General features: G+C 43.9%; 1 protein-coding gene across 1 annotated transcript in view; it reads left to right on the top strand.

Moving 5' to 3' along the window:
• The first annotated feature begins 8,117 nt into the window (after positions 1–8,117).
• Positions 8,118–22,070, top strand: part of LOC126473148 (general odorant-binding protein 56a-like) — a 37,238-nt gene continuing 23,285 nt past the window's right edge. Inside the window, exons 1-2 of the mRNA XM_050100006.1 lie at positions 8,118–8,181; positions 17,773–17,848. Of these exons, the coding sequence (XP_049955963.1) occupies positions 8,128–8,181; positions 17,773–17,848 (130 nt within the window). The 5' untranslated portion in view covers positions 8,118–8,127. The remainder of the gene's footprint in view (positions 8,182–17,772; positions 17,849–22,070) is intronic.

Raw genomic sequence — 22,070 nt, 5'->3', positions numbered from 1 at the left:
GTTGTGATGATATAAAAGGCGGTTAAGAAGAAGAATAAATGGATGGTTTATACATGATGGAGCTCCAGTTAGAAGGAGCTTGAAACACTTCACGTAAATCACTTGTGCCATCAATTCTGGAGTATTGCTCTAGTGTTTGGAGTCCATATCAAGAAGAAATCGGAAACAGAGAAACGATCATAGAACATAAATACACATTCCTAAGGACACGTGGTTCTGCACCTAAATGTGCTACAATGTGAAAGCAGTGAGGTTTCTATTAGACTAGTGACGGAACGCAACGCTGATAATACTCCAATACAGGAAATATATTTCCAAAACCTGACGTACATTCACCATACAAGTTTCCCGTCCCGCTCAGTATGGTTACAAACTTTAACACGACTATACTACTACCTTCTACAACAACGAAAAATGAACGTACATTCTCAGTAATATATGTGCTATATATGTGCTAGTGATATATGTGCTATATCGGACGTGAACAGTGGGCACTATACAGCACATATATCACTGATATATGTGCTATGGATATAAGTATATATGGATATAAGTATATAGTTCTGGCAATACCGGCCATGACCTTCTTCTTCTGTGAGGATGCACACATATTCCCCGAACTCTTACGGGACTTGGTAAGAATGTCTTCCACGAGTAATGAGTGTGCTGGGGTGGGAAACTACGAATGTAGTATGTGGACATACAAGGTGAGAATGTGAGTCTCGCAGGAGGCGTGCGCGAAATAGTCCCTGCAGTCGTACTATCCTTTGTGCCCTCGGTGGCTCAGATGGATATAGCGTCTGCCGTGTAAGCAGGAGATCCCATGTTTGAATCCCGGTCGGGGCTCACATTTTCACCTGTCCCCGTTAATATATATCAACGCCCGTGAGCAGCTGACGGTATTAATATAATTCTAAGTTGATTGTGGAAGTGGCCGGCAGCAGCGGTGGTGATAGCGATCGCCCACACCGCTCAACGGCTGCGGGTCGCGGTGGCCGCCCCTCTGGCGAGTGCAGCCCCCTGGCACTGTTCCTGTCCATCACGAAATGTAACTGAGGGCCATAGCATGCTGTTGTCTGCTGGCCGTTCTTCTCCCAGAGTGCTGCCCGTGACAAATACTCAAGCATTTCATAATTGTATCAGGGGTTTACATTTCCTAGAAATACACTACTGGAAATTGAAATAAGAACACCGTGAATTCATTGTCCCAGGAAGGGGAAACTTTATTGACACATTCCTGGGGTCAGATACATCACATGATCACACTGACAGAACCACAGGCACATAGACACAGGCAACAGAGCATGCACAATGTCGGCACTAGTACAGTGTATATCCACCTTTCGCAGCAATGCAGGCTGCTATTCTCCCATGGAGACGATCATAGAGATGCTGGATGTAGTCCTGTGGCTTGCCATGCCATTTCCACCTGGCGCCTCAGTTGGACCAGCCTTCGTGCTGGACGTGCAGACCGCGTGAGACGACGCTTCATCCAGTCCCAAACATGCTCAATGGGGGACAGATCCGGAGATCTTGCTGGCCAGGGTAGTTGACTTACACCTTCTAGAGCACGTTGGGTGGCACGGGATACATGCGGACGTGCATTGTCCTGTTGGAACAGCAAGTTCCCTTGCCGGTCTAGGAATGGTAGAACGATGGGTTCGATGACGGTTTGGATGTACCGTGCACTATTCAGTGTCCCCTCGACGATCACCAGTGGTGTACGGCCAGTGTAGGAGATCGCTCCCCACACCATGATGCCGGGTGGTGGCCCTGTGTGCCTCGGTCGTATGCAGTCCTGCTTGTGGCGCTCACCTGCACGGCGCCAAACACGCATACGACCATCATTGGCACCAAGGCAGAAGCGACTCTCATCGCTGAAGACGACACGTCTCCATTCGTCCCTCCATTCACGCCTGTCGCGACACCACTGGAGGCGGGCTGCACGATGTTGGGGCGTGAGCGGAAGACGGCGTAACGGTGTGCGGGACCGTAGCCCAGCTTCATGGAGACGGTTGCGAATGGTCCTCGCCGATACCCCAGGAGCAACAGTGTCCCTAATTTGCTGGGAAGTGGTGGTGCGGTCCCCTACGGCACTGCGTAGGATCCTACGGTCTTGGCGTGTATCCGTGCGTCGCTGCGGTCCGGTCCCAGGTCGACGGGCACGTGCACCTTCCGCCGACCACTGGCGACAACATCGATGTACTGTGGAGACCTCACGCCCCACGTGTTGAGCAATTCGGCGGTACATCCACCCGGCTTCCCGCATGCCCACTATACGCCCTCGCTCAAAGTCCGTCAACTGCACATACGGTTCACGTCCACGCTGTCGCGGCATGCTACCAGTGTTAAAGACTGCGATGGAGCTCCGTATGCCACGGCAAACTGGCTGACACTGACGGCGGCGGTGCACAAATGCTGCGCAGCTAGCGCCATTCGACGGCCAACACCGCGGTTCCTGGTGTGTCCGCTGTGCCGTGCGTGTGATCATTGCTTGTACAGCCCTCTCGCAGTGTCCGGAGCAAGTATGGTGGGTCTGGCATACCGGTGTCAATGTGTTCTTTTTTCCATTTCCAGGAGTGTACGTTTGATATCTGCCTGTTGAACATTCAATTCTACATCCGCGACGAATAGTCAGGTATTTCACTGTTGTCTCAAGAGAGCCAGCCATTCCAAGAAACGGCTTGCTGGAAGAATCCTGTTCTTGAATCTTCTGTCCATCTGTAGCTGATTTCTACAGCCGGAGACACTACATCACTGCCAGCAAAACGATCTCTCTCTGTACCTACGGTGATAGAACAGGCCTACAAAACGGATATTCCTGGCTACGGTGAAAGAGAAGGAGTGGAGGCAGGAGGCTAGGTAAGACTGGTTCTAGACTATTTAGCCTGCATCCATACATCGAGGTGAACACACGTGCAGCTGCAGCCACTCTCTCCTGGGAGATCGTTTGGGATCGGCTTTTGCAGTAGTTGTGTTATATAATGATTTTTCTCAGTTTGCAGCGCTTGTGTGATATTATGATCCGTTATTTGGAAATTGTGGTTTTTTTCGCGACAATTTTGATGAGTAATTATAGCAGTGAAGCATTTTGTATCAGTTGTGGTAGCGTGTATTGGCTTTCCTACATGTCAGCGATAGTTTGCTACCCTGCCCCTTCTTACCATGTATTTACGTGTGTGTACAAGTTCCTTAGCATCTATACACTTGTAGATGGTTAGGAGGCAATCTTCCTACATTTCAGTGATAGTTTTCTGTCCTATCTCTTCTTAGGATGTATTTGTGTACAAATTCCTAAGCAACTATTTCACTTGTTGATCATTAGGAGGGTACACTTCCTACACTTCAGCGATTGTTTGCTGTTCCGTCTCTTCTTACGATGTATGTTCCTCATCAGTTATTTCACATGTACATCGGTAGGAGGTTTCCTTCCTACGCATAAGTGATAGTTTTTCTTACCCTGTATCTGTGTACAAGTTCCTCTGCAGTTATACACCTGTAGATTGGTGGGAGGCAACTCTCTACCGCGCGGGATTAGCCGAGCGGTCTTGGGGGTCATGGACTGTGCGGCTGGTCCCGGCATAGGTTCGAGTCCTCCCTCGGGCATGGGTGTGTATGTTTGTCCCTACGATAATTTAGGTTAAGTAGTGTGTAAGCTTAGGAACTGATGACCTTAGCAGTTAAGTCCCACAAGATTTCACACACATTTGAATATTTTAACATTTGTGCGACTCTTTCGGCAGCGGCTGTAGGACAGTTCCCTGCTAAATCGCGTGGGTTTGTGTAGTAGGGTACAGAACAAGGTGAACATATACACGAACATGATCAGAAAGGGGAACAAACCCCGTTTCAAGGGTCCTCAGTCACGCTCCAAACACCAAGGCGAGCACCTCTGCTTCGGTCAATATGGGTAGTGGAATAGGACGAAGCAGTCTGCTGCGCTATGGATTGAGTGGCCACTTCAAAAACCTTGCAGGCAATAGTATGTATGAGCTGAAAATGCATCCTCAGTCCACCCAGATGCAGCACCATTATTTGGTGAAATGTATTGCCCCTATGCTCATTCATTATCACCTCCTTCCATTCCGCATGTAGGAATTTAATTAATTAAATTATATTATGTTTAAATAAATAAACAATATGTTTCTCAAATTTACTAATCATTTCATGTCATGAGATCCGTTTCTTACAAGAGCAGTTTTCTATCTTCCCATCAATTTAAGCACTTGTGTTTATTTGAATTTCAAGCAGCAAAGCTGTAGGGTAATTGTCAGTTCGTTTTCCCCAACAAACTTTAGGAAATTCTTACAGCTGGATAACACCACCAAAAATAAATAAAGACAGTACCTTACGTCATTCCCCTCTAGCAGTTCAGCATGCACTGTCTTCTTCCCACCAATCCACCAGTGGGGCAGGGTAGGGAGTGGAAGTGCAGGATTGTACGGGATGGAAGTGGTGGGGGTGCTGAAGTTGAGGAGTGAGAAGAGTGGTGATGATGATATCAACAATGCGCAACGCGACGTTCCCACACATAAGCCCTGCAGAGAAGAGGTGATGGGACCACACAGGGGGAGCCGCCATCGAGAATACATTAAAAGCGGCCTAGAACGAACCTTGCTACCTATTCAGACGCATGTAGACGCCAAGGTCGTGGCGGTGACTAAAACAACGGAAATTGAGGCACCAGTTAACTAGATGTCTACGAACTTGCCCGCGAAAGGCAAAGGTCCCGAGTTCGAGTCTCGGTCCGGCACACAGTTTTAATCTGCCAGGAAGCTTCATATCAGCGCGCACTCCGCTGCAGAGTGAAAATCTCATTCTGTAAACATCTCGCAGGCCGTGGCTAAGCCATGTCTCCGCAATATCCTTTCTTTCAGGAGTGCTAGTTCTGCAGGGTTCGCAGGAGAGCTTCTGTAAAGTTTGGAAGGTAGGAGACGAGGTACTGGCCGAAGTGAATCTGTGAGGGCGAGGCGTGAGTCGTTCTCGGGTAGCTCAGTTGGTAGAGCACTTGCGCGCGAAAGGCAAAGGTCCCGAGTTCGAGTCTCGGTCCGGCACATAGTTTTAATCTGCCAGGAAGTTTCAGGATTACAACTGTTCGAAGTATATAGTATAAGACGGTCAGAAACATTTATCATGTTAACGTAACGAGAAGTGAATACGACAAGGCCACCTGCAGGTGGTGCACGATCTTATAAAACATTCCCTCGGTGACGCGGGTTCTGACGTACTGTGGCCAGCAGTGGCAGACGGCGCTAGAGCCGCTGCGGTGCGGCCGTTGGGGACACCATCGAGATGGCGGAGAAATCTTACATCGCCCTGTAGTTTTTACAGTGCCCTCGATATAGTCTAATTAGAGCGCATTACAACGACGCAGACATAAATCCTCATTCAATTTCATGTTGAAAACGTTCTGGAATCAACCTTTCTTAACTCGAACTTATTGACATTCTTTCGCACAGAGTAGCTCGGAAAGAAGGCGGATCACTCCTGTTAATAAGAAGGCTACAAGGATACGGCTTTTCCCCTCACCCGTCCAGGTCCCCCCCCCCCCCCCCCCAAATCTGCCCTTGGCTGTGGTGTATCATCTTCGTGCCGACTTTTTAGTGCAGTGTTTCCGGTGGTTGTTAAGTGTTGTCTTTTCCGAAGCGTTGCGAACGGACATCATACTATATAAGAACATAGGCTTCCGCGGCCGGTGTCATAGTGATTAAAATTCTTCTGGGTATTATGCCGCGTCATTGCTAAAACCTAACAACAATAATAAACTAAAACCAACGTTTCGGTCGAATTGTAACAGCCTTCCTCAGGGCACAGTCGTGTTTAAAAATTCTGTAGGCTGAAGAGCAGCGTACTAAGCTGCTGCCAGCCCGCCCCCCTCGGGGGGAATCGAAATTCATTAAAGGAAAAAAAAAAGGATACGGCAGAGGCAGGGTCATGTGCAACCTGTGCGTAACTGCAGTCTGAGGTAAATATTTCTGTTTTTAATTTTCACGTTACTGCTTCTCAGTAATCGTTGAGAACAGAGCCGATATACAAGTAATATATTTTTACGCCCTCGCTGATATGAAACGTTTATACTGCACCCGTCAGTGCCTCTTATTAACCGCCACAGATGTCGTTAATAGCGAATATCCGCCGTCAGATGTCACTTCATTCTGTATTGGGGTTAGAAGCAGTATCTCTAATTTCCGAGGTTATCGCGTCAAATATTATTTTTCCTTTTCATATCTTTTCGAATAAATTGTTGTTTTGGCCTTCATTCACTGTATGTAAGACAATCAAACATTAATTACTAATGCCTTTTGAACTAGCTTGAAACGCTACATTTTTTTATAAAACAATATGTTCCTTCTTCGTAAAATAAAATCACGATATTTCTTACTGTAAATAAATATCTTCTTTGCACGACTTAAAGAATCTTCTTGAAAGCCAGAATTGCTCTTGCAAATCTGAGATATGGAATCTCGGGTCGAGATACTGGAGGTGGCTCTCATGTGTGCATGAGGCATGCTTGCTTGTGTTTATGAATGGTTTGTGTTCTTTTCTTTTTCTGATGAAGCCCGTGGTTGAAAGCTCTAAGTTAGCATCTTTTAATTGTTCCTGTCTACGGCTTGACGAATCTAGTGATATTGCTAGACAAAATAGATGGTGTACATCACAAAGAGCACGTTGCGTCGCAGTACCCGTATGTGGACGAGCATTAATCCTGCTCAAAAATAGGATCATCTCCCTATCAAATACTCTTAATTGTGCCTGTCTGCAGCTTGACACGTTTTCTTTGCGGTAAGTAACAATCGATCTTTTCCCACATTTTTTATATTTCTACCTGGAGTTTTCATTGTTTGAATATCACTAGATTTCTCGTCAGTTGACCATGCATGGTACATGATGAAGCGGAAAATTACTCATTCTCCAGGGTCTGCAAGAACCATTGCCGAACGTCAACAAAAGACGCAACATTCATCGGACAGTCTATCGCTGGATGCCATTCGGCACCTTAAAGATAGTTTGCATGCGGTTTTTTTTTGTTTTTTTTTTGTTTTGTGGTTTTAGGGCGCACAACTTCAATGGTCATTAGCGCCCAGACAACGTTAGGAATGCACCGCGAGGCACAAGTTTAAAACAGCAACTAAAAGGGAAAACACGATAAAAGATTGACAGGCATAGGATTAAAACGACAGCATAATCAAATGTCCTTAGACAGGTTTGTCAAGTTGATAAAACGAAGAACGCGAGCAGCTGCTCATGGGTCATCCGCTAAAATGGCATCTAGAGTACATGGCAGGCCAAGATCAAGACGCAGTGTATTAAAATCCGGACAGGACGTTAAAATGTGGCGGCCCGTCAGCAATTGCCCACATGGGCAGAACGGCGCCGGCGCAGCCGTCAGCAGATGGCGATGGCTGAACCGGCAGTGTCCAATTCGTAACCGGGCCAAAACTACCTTCTCCCGCCGAGAAGGGCGTGAGGAGGACGTCCAAGCCGCGGGAAGAGGTTTCAAGGCCCGAAGCTTGTTGTCTGTAAGTGCAGCCCAATCGGCATGCCACAGCGATAAAATGCGCCGACAAATGACCCTGCTAGTTTGCATGCGGAAATACACGCCTACTTTGCCGGCAGAGGGGAATTCTCTGTGTACTGATGCAGCTGTTTTGGCACTCTTTAAGGTGCCATGTGTGTTTTATTTGGTCTGAATTTGTTATCATATACTCCTACGATGATGCCCTACTTGCCAACTTTACCGTTCGCTGAGAGCACTGCATATTTTCTGGCAGTTTATCTATTGAGAGCCCAATGTATGAACTCCCAGAGTCTTCAGTAGGGGTCGACACGATGTGCGCCAATATACGCCACATATTATCCGACCTACATAGTAAAGATCTGCAAGCATACCCTTGACCCACCTGGGGAAATGCTGCGCAAGCGTTCAGCAGTGAGGCCGGAACCATCCTGGATGAGGCGTGAGATGCCACCTTGCGGATGAGTTCACGGGCGACACCCCAGCGGTTCTCACGGCGACAGCCCACAATACAAGGCTGCATTACGTCACGCCAGCGCCGCCCCAACCGCGCTGCTATAAGAACGGCCCCATCCGGTGGTACCTTAGACTCGCCAGCCCGCTACAGGACCATGAGGACCTTCGCAGCAGCCACTGGAGCCGTGCTCCTCATACTCGCCGCCGTAGTGAGTACCTTGCTGCTTGCAAATGCTGTCGACGCCCTTAGCTAATAAATACACACTCGATTTTGAAGCACCTCGTACATCGCTACTAACCCAGTAAAATAACTGACGCGTTGTCCGCACTTTATGAGACGTTTTGCTTAATAGTCTTACTTTTTAATCTTTGGTTAGGATCTGAAACCAAATGAAGGATCCTTTTTTTTTTTTAATTTTTAACCGCTTTCCCGTTTCATCGCTGTCAAAAATACTGCTTTTGAGGTAAGGTGATGCTGAAGTTACGAATGTACTGCAAAAGTAATTTCAGCGGCGCATGCTCATAGGCTAGATTCGACACATTCGTCTCTCAACCACTATGAACGTTGGAATACCAGCACAGTTCCTTAGTTGTCCATAGAGCATTCTTACCCAAAAAAAAACATTTCGGTCATAGGAAAAAGAAGAAAAATTTGAGTTTAATGTCCCGTCGACAGTGTTGTTATTAAAGTTGGAACCCGAGCTCGGCTTACTAAGGGCGGGAAAGGAATTCGGCCGTGGCCTTTCCAAAGGAATAATCTCAGCATTTGAAAGAAGTGAATTACAACAATCATGAATAACCAAAGTCTGGATGATGATTATGTTTGGTTTGGTTTGTGGGGCGCTCAACTGCGCGGTTATCAGCGCCCAAAGTCTGGATGACCGGATGGGGTTTCCTCCCGAATGCGATGCCAGCACTAACTCGCTCAGTTGATCACCAAGAAAGAAATATCGTGCCAGTAGCCATAGTCAATACATTATCTTGAAGATGAATTTTTTTTTCTTTTTGTTTCCTAGGGGACTCTATTATTCGTTGCAAAATAAATTTAAGGCTTTACCAGATACAAGGTGCAAACGATAACTGACTACAACGTATTACAGTGGTGTACAGTTAATCTAGTCGAACAATTTGATAGTGGACACTTGTGGTCTATCAAGTCGGCAAACTACCTCAAACTGCCCAAGAAGACGTACCTAAGCTACAGCAAATGCTCGTCTTGAGAGATTTTCATTATTCTCTCGTTCCATTCACGCAAACTGTTAGTTATAGATAAAAAATTAAACAACATTTTTCGTAGGAGAGTTAATGTAGTTTAATTTTGTACTGGGATACATTTTCGCCAGAGGCCGCAGTTTTCAAAATATCCAAGACAAACTTAAAAAAGTCGTTTTCAAATGCACCCCAACCTACACACTCTCCCCGCCCCTCCCCTACCGGTCAGTATTAGTATTTTCTTTATGGCCCATCCTCTTATCACTGTAGAAAGAAGTGCGACTACACGAATTATTTTCTTTATATTTCCTACTGTCGTCCTTCTCGGGTCTTCATTGACTGGTTTGTTGCCGGCCGCTGTGGTCGAGCAGTTCTAGGCGCTTCAGTCCGGAACCGCGCTGCTGCTACGGTCGCAGGTTCGAATCCTGCCTCGGGCATGGATGTGTGTGATTTTCTTAGGTTAGTTAGGTTTAGGTAGTTCTAAGTTTAGGGGACTGATGACCTCAGATGTTAAGTCCCATAGTGCTTAGAGCCATTTGAACCATTTTTTGACTGGTCTGTGAACTTTCACATTGTAAAATTGACATTTGTACAACTGTTACCTCACAATTTTGTGTATTTTAGCAGCACAAAATTGACAGTCAAATCGTTTTGTTTGTCTGGTCTTCTTACTACGAAACTGCTATATTTGTAATGGTTAAACGTAAATAGGTTTTGCATAATGTTTGCAATAGTATTTTTTTTCTTTTATTATACTCACCGGAAGGATTGAACTATTAATATTAAGAAAATAGCCAACTAACCCGTAGCGCAGTATCCCAGTCAGTGAAGCCCAACACGGGTCGAATATAAGAAATAACTCGCATAGTAGCACATTTTACTGTGGTTGGAGGGAGTGCCATGAGCACATTCTAGAAATCCTGGCCAGGAGGGGGGGCCGGGGGGGGGGGGGGGGGGTGAGTGTGAGGCATGAAATGAGTCTGGTGGCCACTTTTTTAGTTTACCTTGAATTAATTGAAATTGTGGCCTCTAGCGAAAACGTATCCCAGTACAAAATTATACTATATTAAATTTCTTGCAAAGAAAAATTAATTTTTCATCTAGTACCATCAGTTTGTGGCAAATCTCTCTTTGCTCTTTAACTTAGTTGGGCTTTTAGCACAATGTGAGATAGTTTCCCGACTTGATACACCACAAGACACTTAGCGTCCTATATCAAATTGTTCGCCTTGACTTCCTCTACATTACTACGATATGTCGTAAATAGTTATCGCTTACACCTTGTTTACTTTGATAATAGCAAAAAGCTACTGACCTAAAATAAAAACTTTCTGTATTTCTAAGTATCCAGTGCCTTCCTCCCTACAAGTATGTGTGACAATTATCTCCTCGTCGGAAACCTGGATGTCAGAACTTTAACAGTTCTTTAAAAACTAGGAGATATAGGCCCCTACTGATTGGATTCTGTTGTCAAAAAACAACCGTCAATTTATCACCATGTGGCATTGTTATAGATTATTTAATTATATATGTGGCCTATTGAGAAAGTAAGGTCCTATCGGGCGCGAAATGAAAACCACAGTGAACATCCGATGAAGCTTTGCACAGTTGTGTTGACAGTGTCTCTAGTATCCTCCTCCATTTTATTTTTCGATTTTCACTGGGTCTTCCTCTTTTCCTCTGATATGTTACCTTATTTAAAAAATTACCTGGCACATTTATTCCGATCAGAATTCTTATTTCCAAAATAAAGCGCTCCACATTTCAAACCAGCCTTTTAAATCCCCCAAAAAAGGTGTAAATTTATGTTTTTAAGTATTGATCATGTATCGACAGGAAACTGCTGTAGGCTCATCATAAATCACTGGCTAGTAGCACGCAGAACTGTGTTATCGGTTTTACGTTGCAACTCCATTTTAAACCGTGCATCTGATAGAGGTAAATAGATAGACCAGGAGTCTCCAGATTTTCTAAGATCTTTAGGTTCAACGCCACAAAAATACCTACTACATAAAATACTTTCAAATACTAACGTCTGCGAATGAATTCAGAAGTTGTTAAAATGTAGCACACATCACAGTATTTTAGTCAGAAAAAATAAATAACGCTAAAGCCAGTGCGGATATTGATGTACGTTAATAAGTTAGCGGATATTACTAGTTGCAGTCTCAGACACTGCTGACAATGAGAATGTGGAATATGGAGAATGAGGAATATCGACTCATATTTTCACAAAATATGAATCTCTTTTACAAATTCACTCCTAGTTCTGAATAAGATGGAATTTAAAAGCCGGCTGTGGTGGCCGAGCGGTTCTAGGCGCTACAGTCTGGAACCGCGCGACCGCTACGGTCGCTGGTTCGAATCCTGCCTCGGGCATGGATGTGTGTGATGTCCTTAGGTAAGTTAGGTTTAAGTAGTTCTAAGTTCTAGGGGACTGATGACCTGAGAAGTTAAGTCCCATAGTGCTCAGAGCCATTTGAACCATTTTTGGAATATAAAATATTGAATACACATAAACCAGTAGCTGTTGGCTATACGAGTAAAGATTTCCAGGACTAGTCAGTCATGCACAAGGAATACCAGATTTTGGTGTAGACCGTGGTATAACCTGGAACGATCCCCTACTGAACGGGTGACTTAGGTTTCTTAATAAGATATGGGCAAACTCCGGTTCATGTACAAAAGAGATTGCTTGCAAAATATTGTTGCAGACTGTAGTGAGATACTGTCCAATTGTGTAAGGTTTTACGGTGCGTAATGACAAGGAACGCAATAGCCACAGATATGTTTCAATGGAGGGAGAATCCAGAAAAATAGCTGAATAACATCAGCACCAACAATATTCGAAGGAAGACTCCTCGTATAAAAGGAAAACCTCCTCACAAAAGACACGTGGTACCAAAAGTATCCCCCTCCGTGCGTTTTATAGTGGACCATGAAGAATAGGTCCAGATCTCTGCAAAAACCGAAACATACATTTATAAGTACTTCATACTACCAGCTCTGAAGCTTGGCCACTGATAAAAACTAGATGTATGGCCTTCAGGATATTCGGGTAAAAAATATTCCTTTACGTTTATTTTTATCAGGGAAGGACGCTGTTAGTGGAGAATTGCTAGTTCTAAAAAGCCTCTCAAGATTATAGCACTGTAGCACAGGGGTGGCCAAGGATTCGGCTCGCGAACCACGTCCTGGCAGAAGTGCCACAGTGCTCGACCTGGATGGTACATTTCCCTCACCAATGCGCTACGCTGCCTGACCGCGAGGAGAGACAAGAAGAGGAAATTGCAAACTCGCCGCACTTTAATGGCAGTGCAGTTACACTGCAAATGGTTTGCTTTATATATTTCACATTTCTCAACAACATGGATGAAAAACAAATTTTCAATATTAATTATTTTGGGCGCGCTGAAAAGATTATACAATTTTTTCTGATACGAAGTCTCGGAATACGGACAGACGCAGACAATTTCACAGATTTCCGCACTGATGTTGCCACATAACCGTGACTCATTCAGTTTCGTAATCGAAGAATCGTTTTTCACTCACGTATATGGATCGAAATATTGTAGCACTTTTGAAACCTCTTTGTGCACACATGGAAACACTACCTAAGAAAAGCAATGTAGACAGTTTTAACGTTACGGGTGATTACCTTGCAGATGAAACAGCTACATCTGCCCATGCACAGGGCGCTTCCAACTGAAAAGGCAAACGGTCCCGAAAACGGCTTCAAAACACATGTAAGACTGACAGTGTTCTCAAAACTTCTAGGAAAGTCCACAACGAATTCTTCAAACTTCGTGTTTTCTTGAACACCTCTGAGCTTAGATAGCTGGATTGTCTTTGTCAGAATGTGTCCCTCCTAAAACGCTTTTTTTCTTTTTAAGTGCATCCCAATCAAATCAGAAAAATTTATCTCGCAATGTGTTACTGTGAGCAATGAGCAATCAAGCCCACTTAAAATGCGAAGTCCGCAATCCATTCCGGTTGTACTAATTTTTGTTCCTGTACTCTTTTTTCCTTCATAAATTCAACAACAGCGAGTTTAAATCGAAAACCTTTCCAAGCATGCCCCCGACTTAACCGCCGTGCTTTTCAGTAGTATATTAAGTCTGCGTACTTTTCATTCAGTTCCATTGAAAACTGTTGCAGCTGACAATGGAATAATACGTGCAACTCCAGAAATTTTACTATCCATACCACCAATTTCTTTATGTGTTTCTGTTGTGGTCTGGCAAGACAGCCAATCCCCTAGGAGGAAGCCGAAAGGCACGCGTTTAAGCTCACGCAGGCTGGCGTGAGGTCTGGAACAGGACACGGAAATGAGACTAGTAAAAAACTTACGTAGCTTCTGGAATACTTAACTTTAATCCATAATTGGTGAACATCACTCTTGACGGTACATGTTTTACAGCATCAATAGTAACTGGTAATGGCGCCTTGTTAGGTCGTAGCAAATGACGTAGCTGAAGGCTATGCTAACTATCGTCTCGGCAAATGAGAGCGTAATTTGTCAGTGAACCATCGCTAGCAAAGTCGGCTGTCTAACTGGGGCGAGTGCTAGAAAGTCTCTCTAAACCTGCCGTGTGGCGGCGCTCGGTCTGCGATCACTGACAGTAGCGACACGTGGGTCAGACGTATACTAACGGGCCGCGGCCGATTTAAAGGCTACCACCTAGCAAGTGTGGTGTCTGGCGGTGACACCACAGTTTCATATTCGCAAATTCAGCGCAAAGTGCTTCTTGATATACGGAACAATTAATCCCGTCTGTCGATTTTTGTAATTTTTTGCTCTTTTATTGTCAACGAAAATTTTAAAATCTTTCTGCATGATATTATAAAGCCGTTTCCTAGCAAATATGCAGTACTTACGCGAATTGAGAATTCTCATCCCTTTCTTCATTCATTCCCATTTTAAAGAGACGAGACTGGCTCTTTTAGTGCAAACAGCAACTCGACGTGCGACATCCTCCATACCACGAACAAATAGCGAAGGACAAACAGCGCTGACAGCACGATTCTGCCGAACTCAAGAGACTTGTGTCAGTCGAAAAATGCCGCACCACAGTGCTAAATGCAATGAGGCACAGTTCCTTCCGAGAAGGACTGAGCACAGTCGAGTGACAGGCTGGGCCTTGGGCGACACGCTCACCGCACACCTTTGCACACGTGAAGTTTGGCATGCAGTGGCAGGTTCTGTAAAAGGGTTAAGTGGATTTGTCATGTACTGAGATTGCAAGAAGACGGATTCATCAAGACTGCATGTCAAAATAGTAGAAGAATCTCCAGAAGGTAGAATCAAATTACACTACTGGCCATTAAAATTTCTACACCACGAAGATGACGTGCTACAGACGCGAAATTTAACCGACAGGAAGAAGATGCTGTGATATGCAAATGATTAGCTTTTCAGAGCATTCACACAAACTTGGCGCCGGTGGCGACACCTACAACGTGCTGACATGAAGAACGTTTCCAACAGATTTCTCATACACAAACAGCAGCTGACCGGCGTTGCCTGGTGAAACGTTGTTGTGATGCCTCATGTAAGGAGGAGAAATGCGTACCATCACGTTTTCGACTTTGATAAAGGTCGGATTGTAGCCTATCACGATCGCGGTTTATCGTATCGCGACATTGCTGCTCGCGTTGGTAGAGATCCAATGACTGTTAGCAGAATATGGAATCGGTGGGTTCTGGAGGGTAATACGGAACGCCATGCTGGATCACAACGGCCTCGTATCAGTAGCAGTCGCCATGAGAGGCATCTAATTCGCATGGCTGTAACGAATCGTGCAGCCACGTCTCGATCCCTGAATCAACAGATGGGGACGTTTGCAAGACAACAACCATCTGCACGAAGAGTTCGACGATGTTTGCAGCAGCATGGACTATCAGCTCGGAGACCTTGGCTCACTTCCCCTTGACGCTGCATCACAGACAGGAGCACCTGCAATGGTGTACTCAACGACGAACCTGGGTGCACGAATGGCAAAACGTCATTTTTTCGTTGAATCCTTGTTCTGTTTACAGCATCATGATGGTCGCATCCGTGTTTGGCGACATCGCGGTGAACGCACATTGAAAGCGTGTGTTCGTCATCGCCATACTGGCGTACCACTCGGCGTGATGGTATGGAGTGCCATTGGTTACACGTCTCGGTCACCTCTTGCTCACATTGACGGCGCTCTGAACAGTGGGCGTTACATTTCAGATGTGTTACGACCCGTGGCTCTACCCTTCATTCGATCCCTGCGATACCCTACATTTCAGCAGGATAGTGCACGACGCATGTTTCAGGTCCTGTATGGTCCTTTCTGGATACAGAAAATGCTCGACTGCTGCCCTGGCCAGCACATTCTCCAGATCTCTCACCAACTGAAAAGGTCTGGTCAATGATGGCCGAGCAACTGGCTCGTCACAATACGCTAGTTACAACTCTTGATGAACTGTGGTATCGTGTTGAAGCTGCATGGGCAGCTGTACCTGTACATGCCATCCAAGCTCTGTTTGACTCAATGCCCAGGCGTATGAAGGCCGTTATCACGGCCAGAGGTGGTTGTTCTGGGTACTAATTTCTCAGGATCTATGCACCCAAATTGCGTGAAAATGTAATCACATGTCAGTTCTAGTACATTTGTCCAATGAATACCCGTTTATCATCTGCATTTCTTTTTGGTGTAGCAATTTTAATGGCCAGTAGTGTAGAACCAAATCTGATCGGCCCATAATGAAACTTTTAGATAATATGGACAAGGAATCAATTTCTGAAAATTCCCAAGTATCGAACCATCGGTTTAATAAACCACGTTTTCAAAATACTAACACGAATTATATGCAAACTAATGACAAGACTGTGTAACAAGACACCCTCCTCTACCATTACTTTTCCTCAACACTATTTGTCGATAACAGTATTATTTTTCGAATTTTGGGCGGGTCAGTATTATCTCAGTTGCTTTTCTGAAAACTTCCATACAATTTTATACACAGTATGTTTTATTTCAAGCTGAAATTTATGAAATATTTTAGTTACAATGTTATATCGATAAGTACTAGTTCTGAATGAACTGCTAAATTATTTTTTTAGAAACATTTGCACACTTAAAATTTATATTATTAATTACTCAATCCTGTACTATTATCTATGTTTATTTCTGTATTCATTTATGAAATAATTTTCGAAATTAATAATGTAACAAAAAGTAATAGGAGTTCATTGGTTAAGAAAAATTGTAAACCCTTAGGAATATTGTTATTTCCGCAGAGTGTGAGATTCGTAAGCTTGACTCTGATGTGGTCGGACGTATTTTTGTATAATAGTTGCGAACAATGTAATGTTGGCTTTGTTAATGTGAAAAATCGAAATACTGTATGATATACTAAAATTTGAGAAAATTACTGGAAAATATATTTACATAAAAAATTCTGCACCAACAATCTTCCAGTTTACTTAGGTCAAACCAACGGGGATGACCTGATGTTAGATTTTCAGCTTCAAGAATGGGACACCTAGACCAGAAGAACTGGAGCCATCTCAGCATGAAAAGCTGAGTAAACTTGAAAGTTTATTACAATCTTCGCTCCTCTCAAATCTTCGTAAAATACTTTACTTATTAATTACTTGGACTGGGCATTGTGCAATCTGGACAATATATGGAAGGATGGGGGAGATTGCAACTGGTAAAATCCAACATGGAAAAATATCATTTTGAATGTCAGGGACATGAAGGGAAACGTGAGAGTGTACATACCCTTCGACTTGTCTTAGGCGATGGATTGGAGAAAGGGCTAAAACTATATTTATAACATTTGTAGATTTAGGAAAATATTTTATCTGTGTTAATTGGAACACTTTTTCTTAATTTGAAGTCATCAAGGGTAAAACATAGAAGGCGAAAGGTTATCCACCACCTGTAAGACAGGGTTGTAGCCAATCGCCCATGTCGTCCAATTTCTGCAGCGATGATACAGCAAAGAAAACCAAAGAAAAATTTGGAACACAAATTAAAATTCAGACAGATGAAATAAAAAATGTGATGTTTCCCGATAACATTGTATTTCTGTCAGAGACCGGCAAAAGAATGCATGGATAGCTAAGTCGCTGAAAGCACTGCTAGCGAATAATAAGTTCATGATTCGCGTACCGGTGAGGCCCACAATCTTAATCTCACGGGAAGATCCTCCTCTGCACCCACATGGCTGCAGAGTGAAACGATCATTCTGCAGCTTTTTCTGTGCTACTTCAGAAACCTATCTTTTCTATTTCACATTTTAGGTTTCACAATCAGCGCATTAGAATTAGTCTGATACTCTTTGTTTTACTGGCTACTTCAGTGTTCCAGAAAAATTGTCTGCAATACTCCAATAATGCTTCTTACACCTTTCCTTGTAACGCGAATGTTTCTCTTATCTTTGTACAGCGCACCACAGAAATATCATGTGTGGCTAATGATTATTTGATTTTAGTTACGGCTTACTGAAGGCCATCATTAACTCGAGGCTTTTGATGCTCCTCTTTCATAAGGTATGAAAAGTTTCTATTTCATATATTCTGACTGAATTCTTCGATCTATTCCCAGGTATCGGCGTTGGAGCTGACACCGGAATTTATGGAGATCATTAACAAATGCAAGACAAAACATGAGCCCACTGAAGGTAAGCCGTATCCAGAAGTGCCTGTAGTTGGCTCCGCACAGAGAATCTGTATAGGAGAAGGAATATGAGAGTAGGTAATCAAGTGCTTGGTTCTAGTTGTTTCGTGTGAGACCTTTCATTATCGAACGACATTTCTGTTTACTTCATCTCCTACGTGTTGAGCAATGAACTTAGGAATCTCGCGGTTCTAGGCGCGCAGTCCGGAACCGTGCGACTGCTACGGTCGCAGGTTCGAATCCTGCCTCGGGCATGGATGTGTGTGATGTCCTTAGGTTAATTAGGTTTAAGTAGTTCTAAGTTCTAGGGGACTAATGACAACAGCAGTTGAGTCCCATAGTGCTCAGAGCCACGAACTTAGGAAACTATACGCAACATCCTCTTTTCCTCTTCTCCCCATCTCCTTCTTTCTGTTATGTGAAGAAGAAAGACAGAGCTGAACGTCCCGTCGACTCCTAAGACATCAGTTGGTCAATATCACTGGTGGCGGAAAAGTGAAGCTAATAACCGGCTGTGCCATATTTAAAAAGAAAACAAAAAAAAAACCATCCCAATGTGGACATAATATTATTTTGGAATTTCATGGGGAACCTACATGAGGAAGACTGGTCAGAGATTTGAATTATTGTCCCTTTCAAACACCAGTTTAGTCCTACGTCCTACAACCATTAACACCACTACACTCGCTGCTTTCTCGGTAATGTCTTTGACAAGCGGGTTCCTCACTGACGTCGTCATACCACATGAGAATGACGCATCCGGTTATATGTAAGGCGTCGATGGTATACAGACCACTTTTACATTGTATGTTTGTTATGTATGTTTACTGAATGAAGGAAAGAGAGAGGGTCGATTCCGGTTCCGAGGTAACCTACTCCTTTCAGATAGGCCCAAATGGGAAGCTGGGCTCCAGCCAGAACTGGAAATTCACATAATATCCCCGTTTACGAGGCCGTGAGTAAAATGGTCTGATGGCCCTTGGTTGAGGGTTCGGAGAGTCTGAACCATTAACGCATGTGGAAGCCAAAGGATATCTTATTTTAAACCAACCGTCTGTCTTCAGAATCAATAAGGCAAATTGCTGAAACATTTTCACGATGGCTGCATTCGCGATAATTCTTTCTGGAAAGGAAGACCCGATATCGTTTCTATAATTCACGGTACAGTACACATACGTTTCCATTACTCGCGAACGGCGTAATTTATCAGCTGCGAAAGAAGTTATTACATTTATGTTGACTTAAGCTTCCACTGAAATGGAATGTTTCGTAGGTTGTGAAAAAACTGCCTCTTAAGAACGTTTCCTCGTCGCCTATGTTCCTTCGACACTTTCCTCTTCCATTTCGCAACTTAGCTGATTTATTTTCTTATGTAACCAAGGCACCTTTCATATAATATAATGACTAACCGATTTGGAAATACCAGGGTACAAACTAGAGCTGGTGACAAATTTCATATGCTTCGAAAGCACGTGTGTCCAGTATGGTAGCATTCCTATTACTTCTTTTGATAAAATAGTAAACCATGGATTTATCATCTAGTACACTGACAATATTGTGCCTTATCTTTGTTTAAACTTACTCTTAATTGCAACAACAGGGGAAGCGTAAAATACACCTTGCATTTTTTTTTTTTTTTTTTTTTTTTTTTTTTACGTGGACGTTATAGTCACAGCGCTCTCCCCCAAGCTTTCAGAGCATCATTAATTACACCAGCGATGTATCTTCCGTACTGTTTCTTGGCGTTACAAAAAATGCAGGTTATTACGTCTAAAAAGTTATTGCTATCTTATTATATTTCGGAAACCCTATGTGGGCTCACTACATGCTTGAAAGAAGTATGAGAAACTCCACTTTCATTTCAGCAGCGTGTTGTGGCATTTCTGGCATGATTATCTATGTCTGTGCACCCAACTGAAATCGAAGATTTACTCTGTCTAGCCGGCCGAAGTGGCCGTGCGGTTCTAGGCGCTGCAGTCTGGAATCGCGAGACCGCTACGGTCGCAGGTTCGAATCCTGCTTTGGGCATGGATGTGTGTGATGTCCTTAGGTTAGTTAGGTTTAACTAGTTCTAAGTTCTAGGGGACTAATGACCTCAGACGCTGAGTCCCATAGTGCTCAGAGCCATTTACTCTGTCCAAGAAAATATGTGCTATCCAGTTCACATAAAAATTAAGATGTCCTGGTATTTTTCGCTCCATAGTGGGGTTAACATGGTTGCAATAGATTGAGTATGGGTATCCTCCACGGAGATTTTGTGAACGTCCCCTCAGGAAACTCAAAGTCTTGTCGAACATCCCTCTGCTGGGTGACTTCACCTCCTAACGACATTTCTCGTCTCCCCTGACCGACGACCAAAGCGATCTCGGATTACAGCTAGCGTCCCTCTTACAAAATTTTTATAGTCAGCGTCACACTGGTACTGTAAGAAAATGTTAGATAATTATTAAGTATCACTTCAGTATGCAAAAGACGACTTGCTGTAGGATTTATACCTCGGGAAACAGGTTGTTATCCTGCTCGCTTCACACATTCGCGAAGATAACTGTATAGATGCGTAGTGACAATGGAAAAATTACGCCAGATCGGTAGCTTACCACGATCATCTGAACAATTCGCATTAATGTTATTTCATATCAAAGCGTCTTCAGACAGCTACCAGAATGAGATTCATCGAAATCACTCTCAGAAAGTGCAGTCCACTCAGGAAGGAGGTAGATTACTGAACGCTCGGTCGGCCGATAACTGAGTCTTGCTTATCAGTCTACAAGCCTTACCAGATAGTACTGACAGACAAAATAGAAAATATCCCAAGGAGAGCAGCGTGTTTCGTGACAGGTTCGCTTAGTAAGCTCGAAAGCGTCACTGAGCTGCTCTTCCAACTTCACTCGGCGGAAGGGGCGTTGTGGATCACGAAGTGGTTTACCGTTACAATTCCGAGAGCGGACGTTCCTAGAAGAGTCAGCCGGTATATTAATTCCTCCGAAGTATGTATCGAAAAAAGACCATGCAGGTAAAATAAGAGATATTTGATCTCTCACGGAGTTTTACCATCAATCTCTCTTCCCCTGCACGATTAGCGACTGGAACAGGAAAAGGGGAAGTGACAGTGATACACAAAATACCCTCCACCACACTCCATAAAATTGCTTACGGAGTATACATGTAGATGTAGCAAATGTAGATCCCCATCCATCGATTCACTTGATTGCAATGTATTTAATCTCTTTCGTTTAATCATATGGCATAATTCGTATAATCCAACCCCCGTCTATCGGAAGTCTCTTTGTTTCAGATCGCGATATTGTCTAATTTTCCGTTACAAACGTCAAACGTATAGCTACAGAGCCCTCAAGCAACAGATCACTTCCTTTTTGAGCCCTAATCAAATATATTCTTTTTTGCCAAACCTACAGAGCTGGCGCGCGTACTCGCCCGTACTTGTGTGTGTGTGTGTGTGTGTGTGTGTGTGTGTGTGTGTGTGTGTGTGCGTGTATGTGGTTGGAGCTGATAGGCGCTCAACGACGAAGTTATCAGCGCCCTTACACTAATTAAAAGAAACTGAATGTGGGTAAAATCTCTTGCATTTGAACTGACCACACAATCACCCTATTTCACGTGCACTACAACAGCGTAAACTAGTAAAAGTAGCTATATATGAGATTAAAACACAAGTAAAACGACAAAGGGGCTAAAAGAAAAGTACAGGGAAATGTAACTGGCTGATCACTTACAACACATTAAAACAATCTCCCTAAAATCTTGCGAAAAATATTGGACAGTTAACAAAATTTTGAAATTCGAACCACATTCTTTATAACGGTACTTAAAACATAGGGCAGATCCTTCGGCAAATCCGCTGCGGCCCACTGGTCGTAAAACAAGATACAGTCCAATAAAATGTGGCGCACATTAATCTGTACGCCACGAGCACCACACAGTGGAGGAGGCTCCTCTCGCCGGAGCAAGAAGCCATGTGTCATAGGGCTATGGCCTATGCGGAGAAGAGTAAGTACGACCACGTTCCATCGACGCAGCTAGAAGGAGGTATTCAACGGCCACATTGTAAGCTTCACAAGATGAAATTTGTTGCCTGTCACTTACAGCCATTCATCCTCCCGCCGGCATAAGACTCGGGATCTCAACAGCGAGACTGTAGCATGCAGGGGGATGGCACATTGAAACAACTGAGGATCAACACACGCCTTCTTGACTGCTAGATCCGC

This window comes from Schistocerca serialis, chromosome 4, assembly GCF_023864345.2.
Source record: "Schistocerca serialis cubense isolate TAMUIC-IGC-003099 chromosome 4, iqSchSeri2.2, whole genome shotgun sequence".
Classification (NCBI taxonomy): Eukaryota; Metazoa; Arthropoda; class Insecta; order Orthoptera; family Acrididae; genus Schistocerca; species Schistocerca serialis.
The sequence above is the reverse complement of the archived record's forward strand: the minus strand, read 5'-3'. Positions and strand labels throughout refer to the sequence as shown.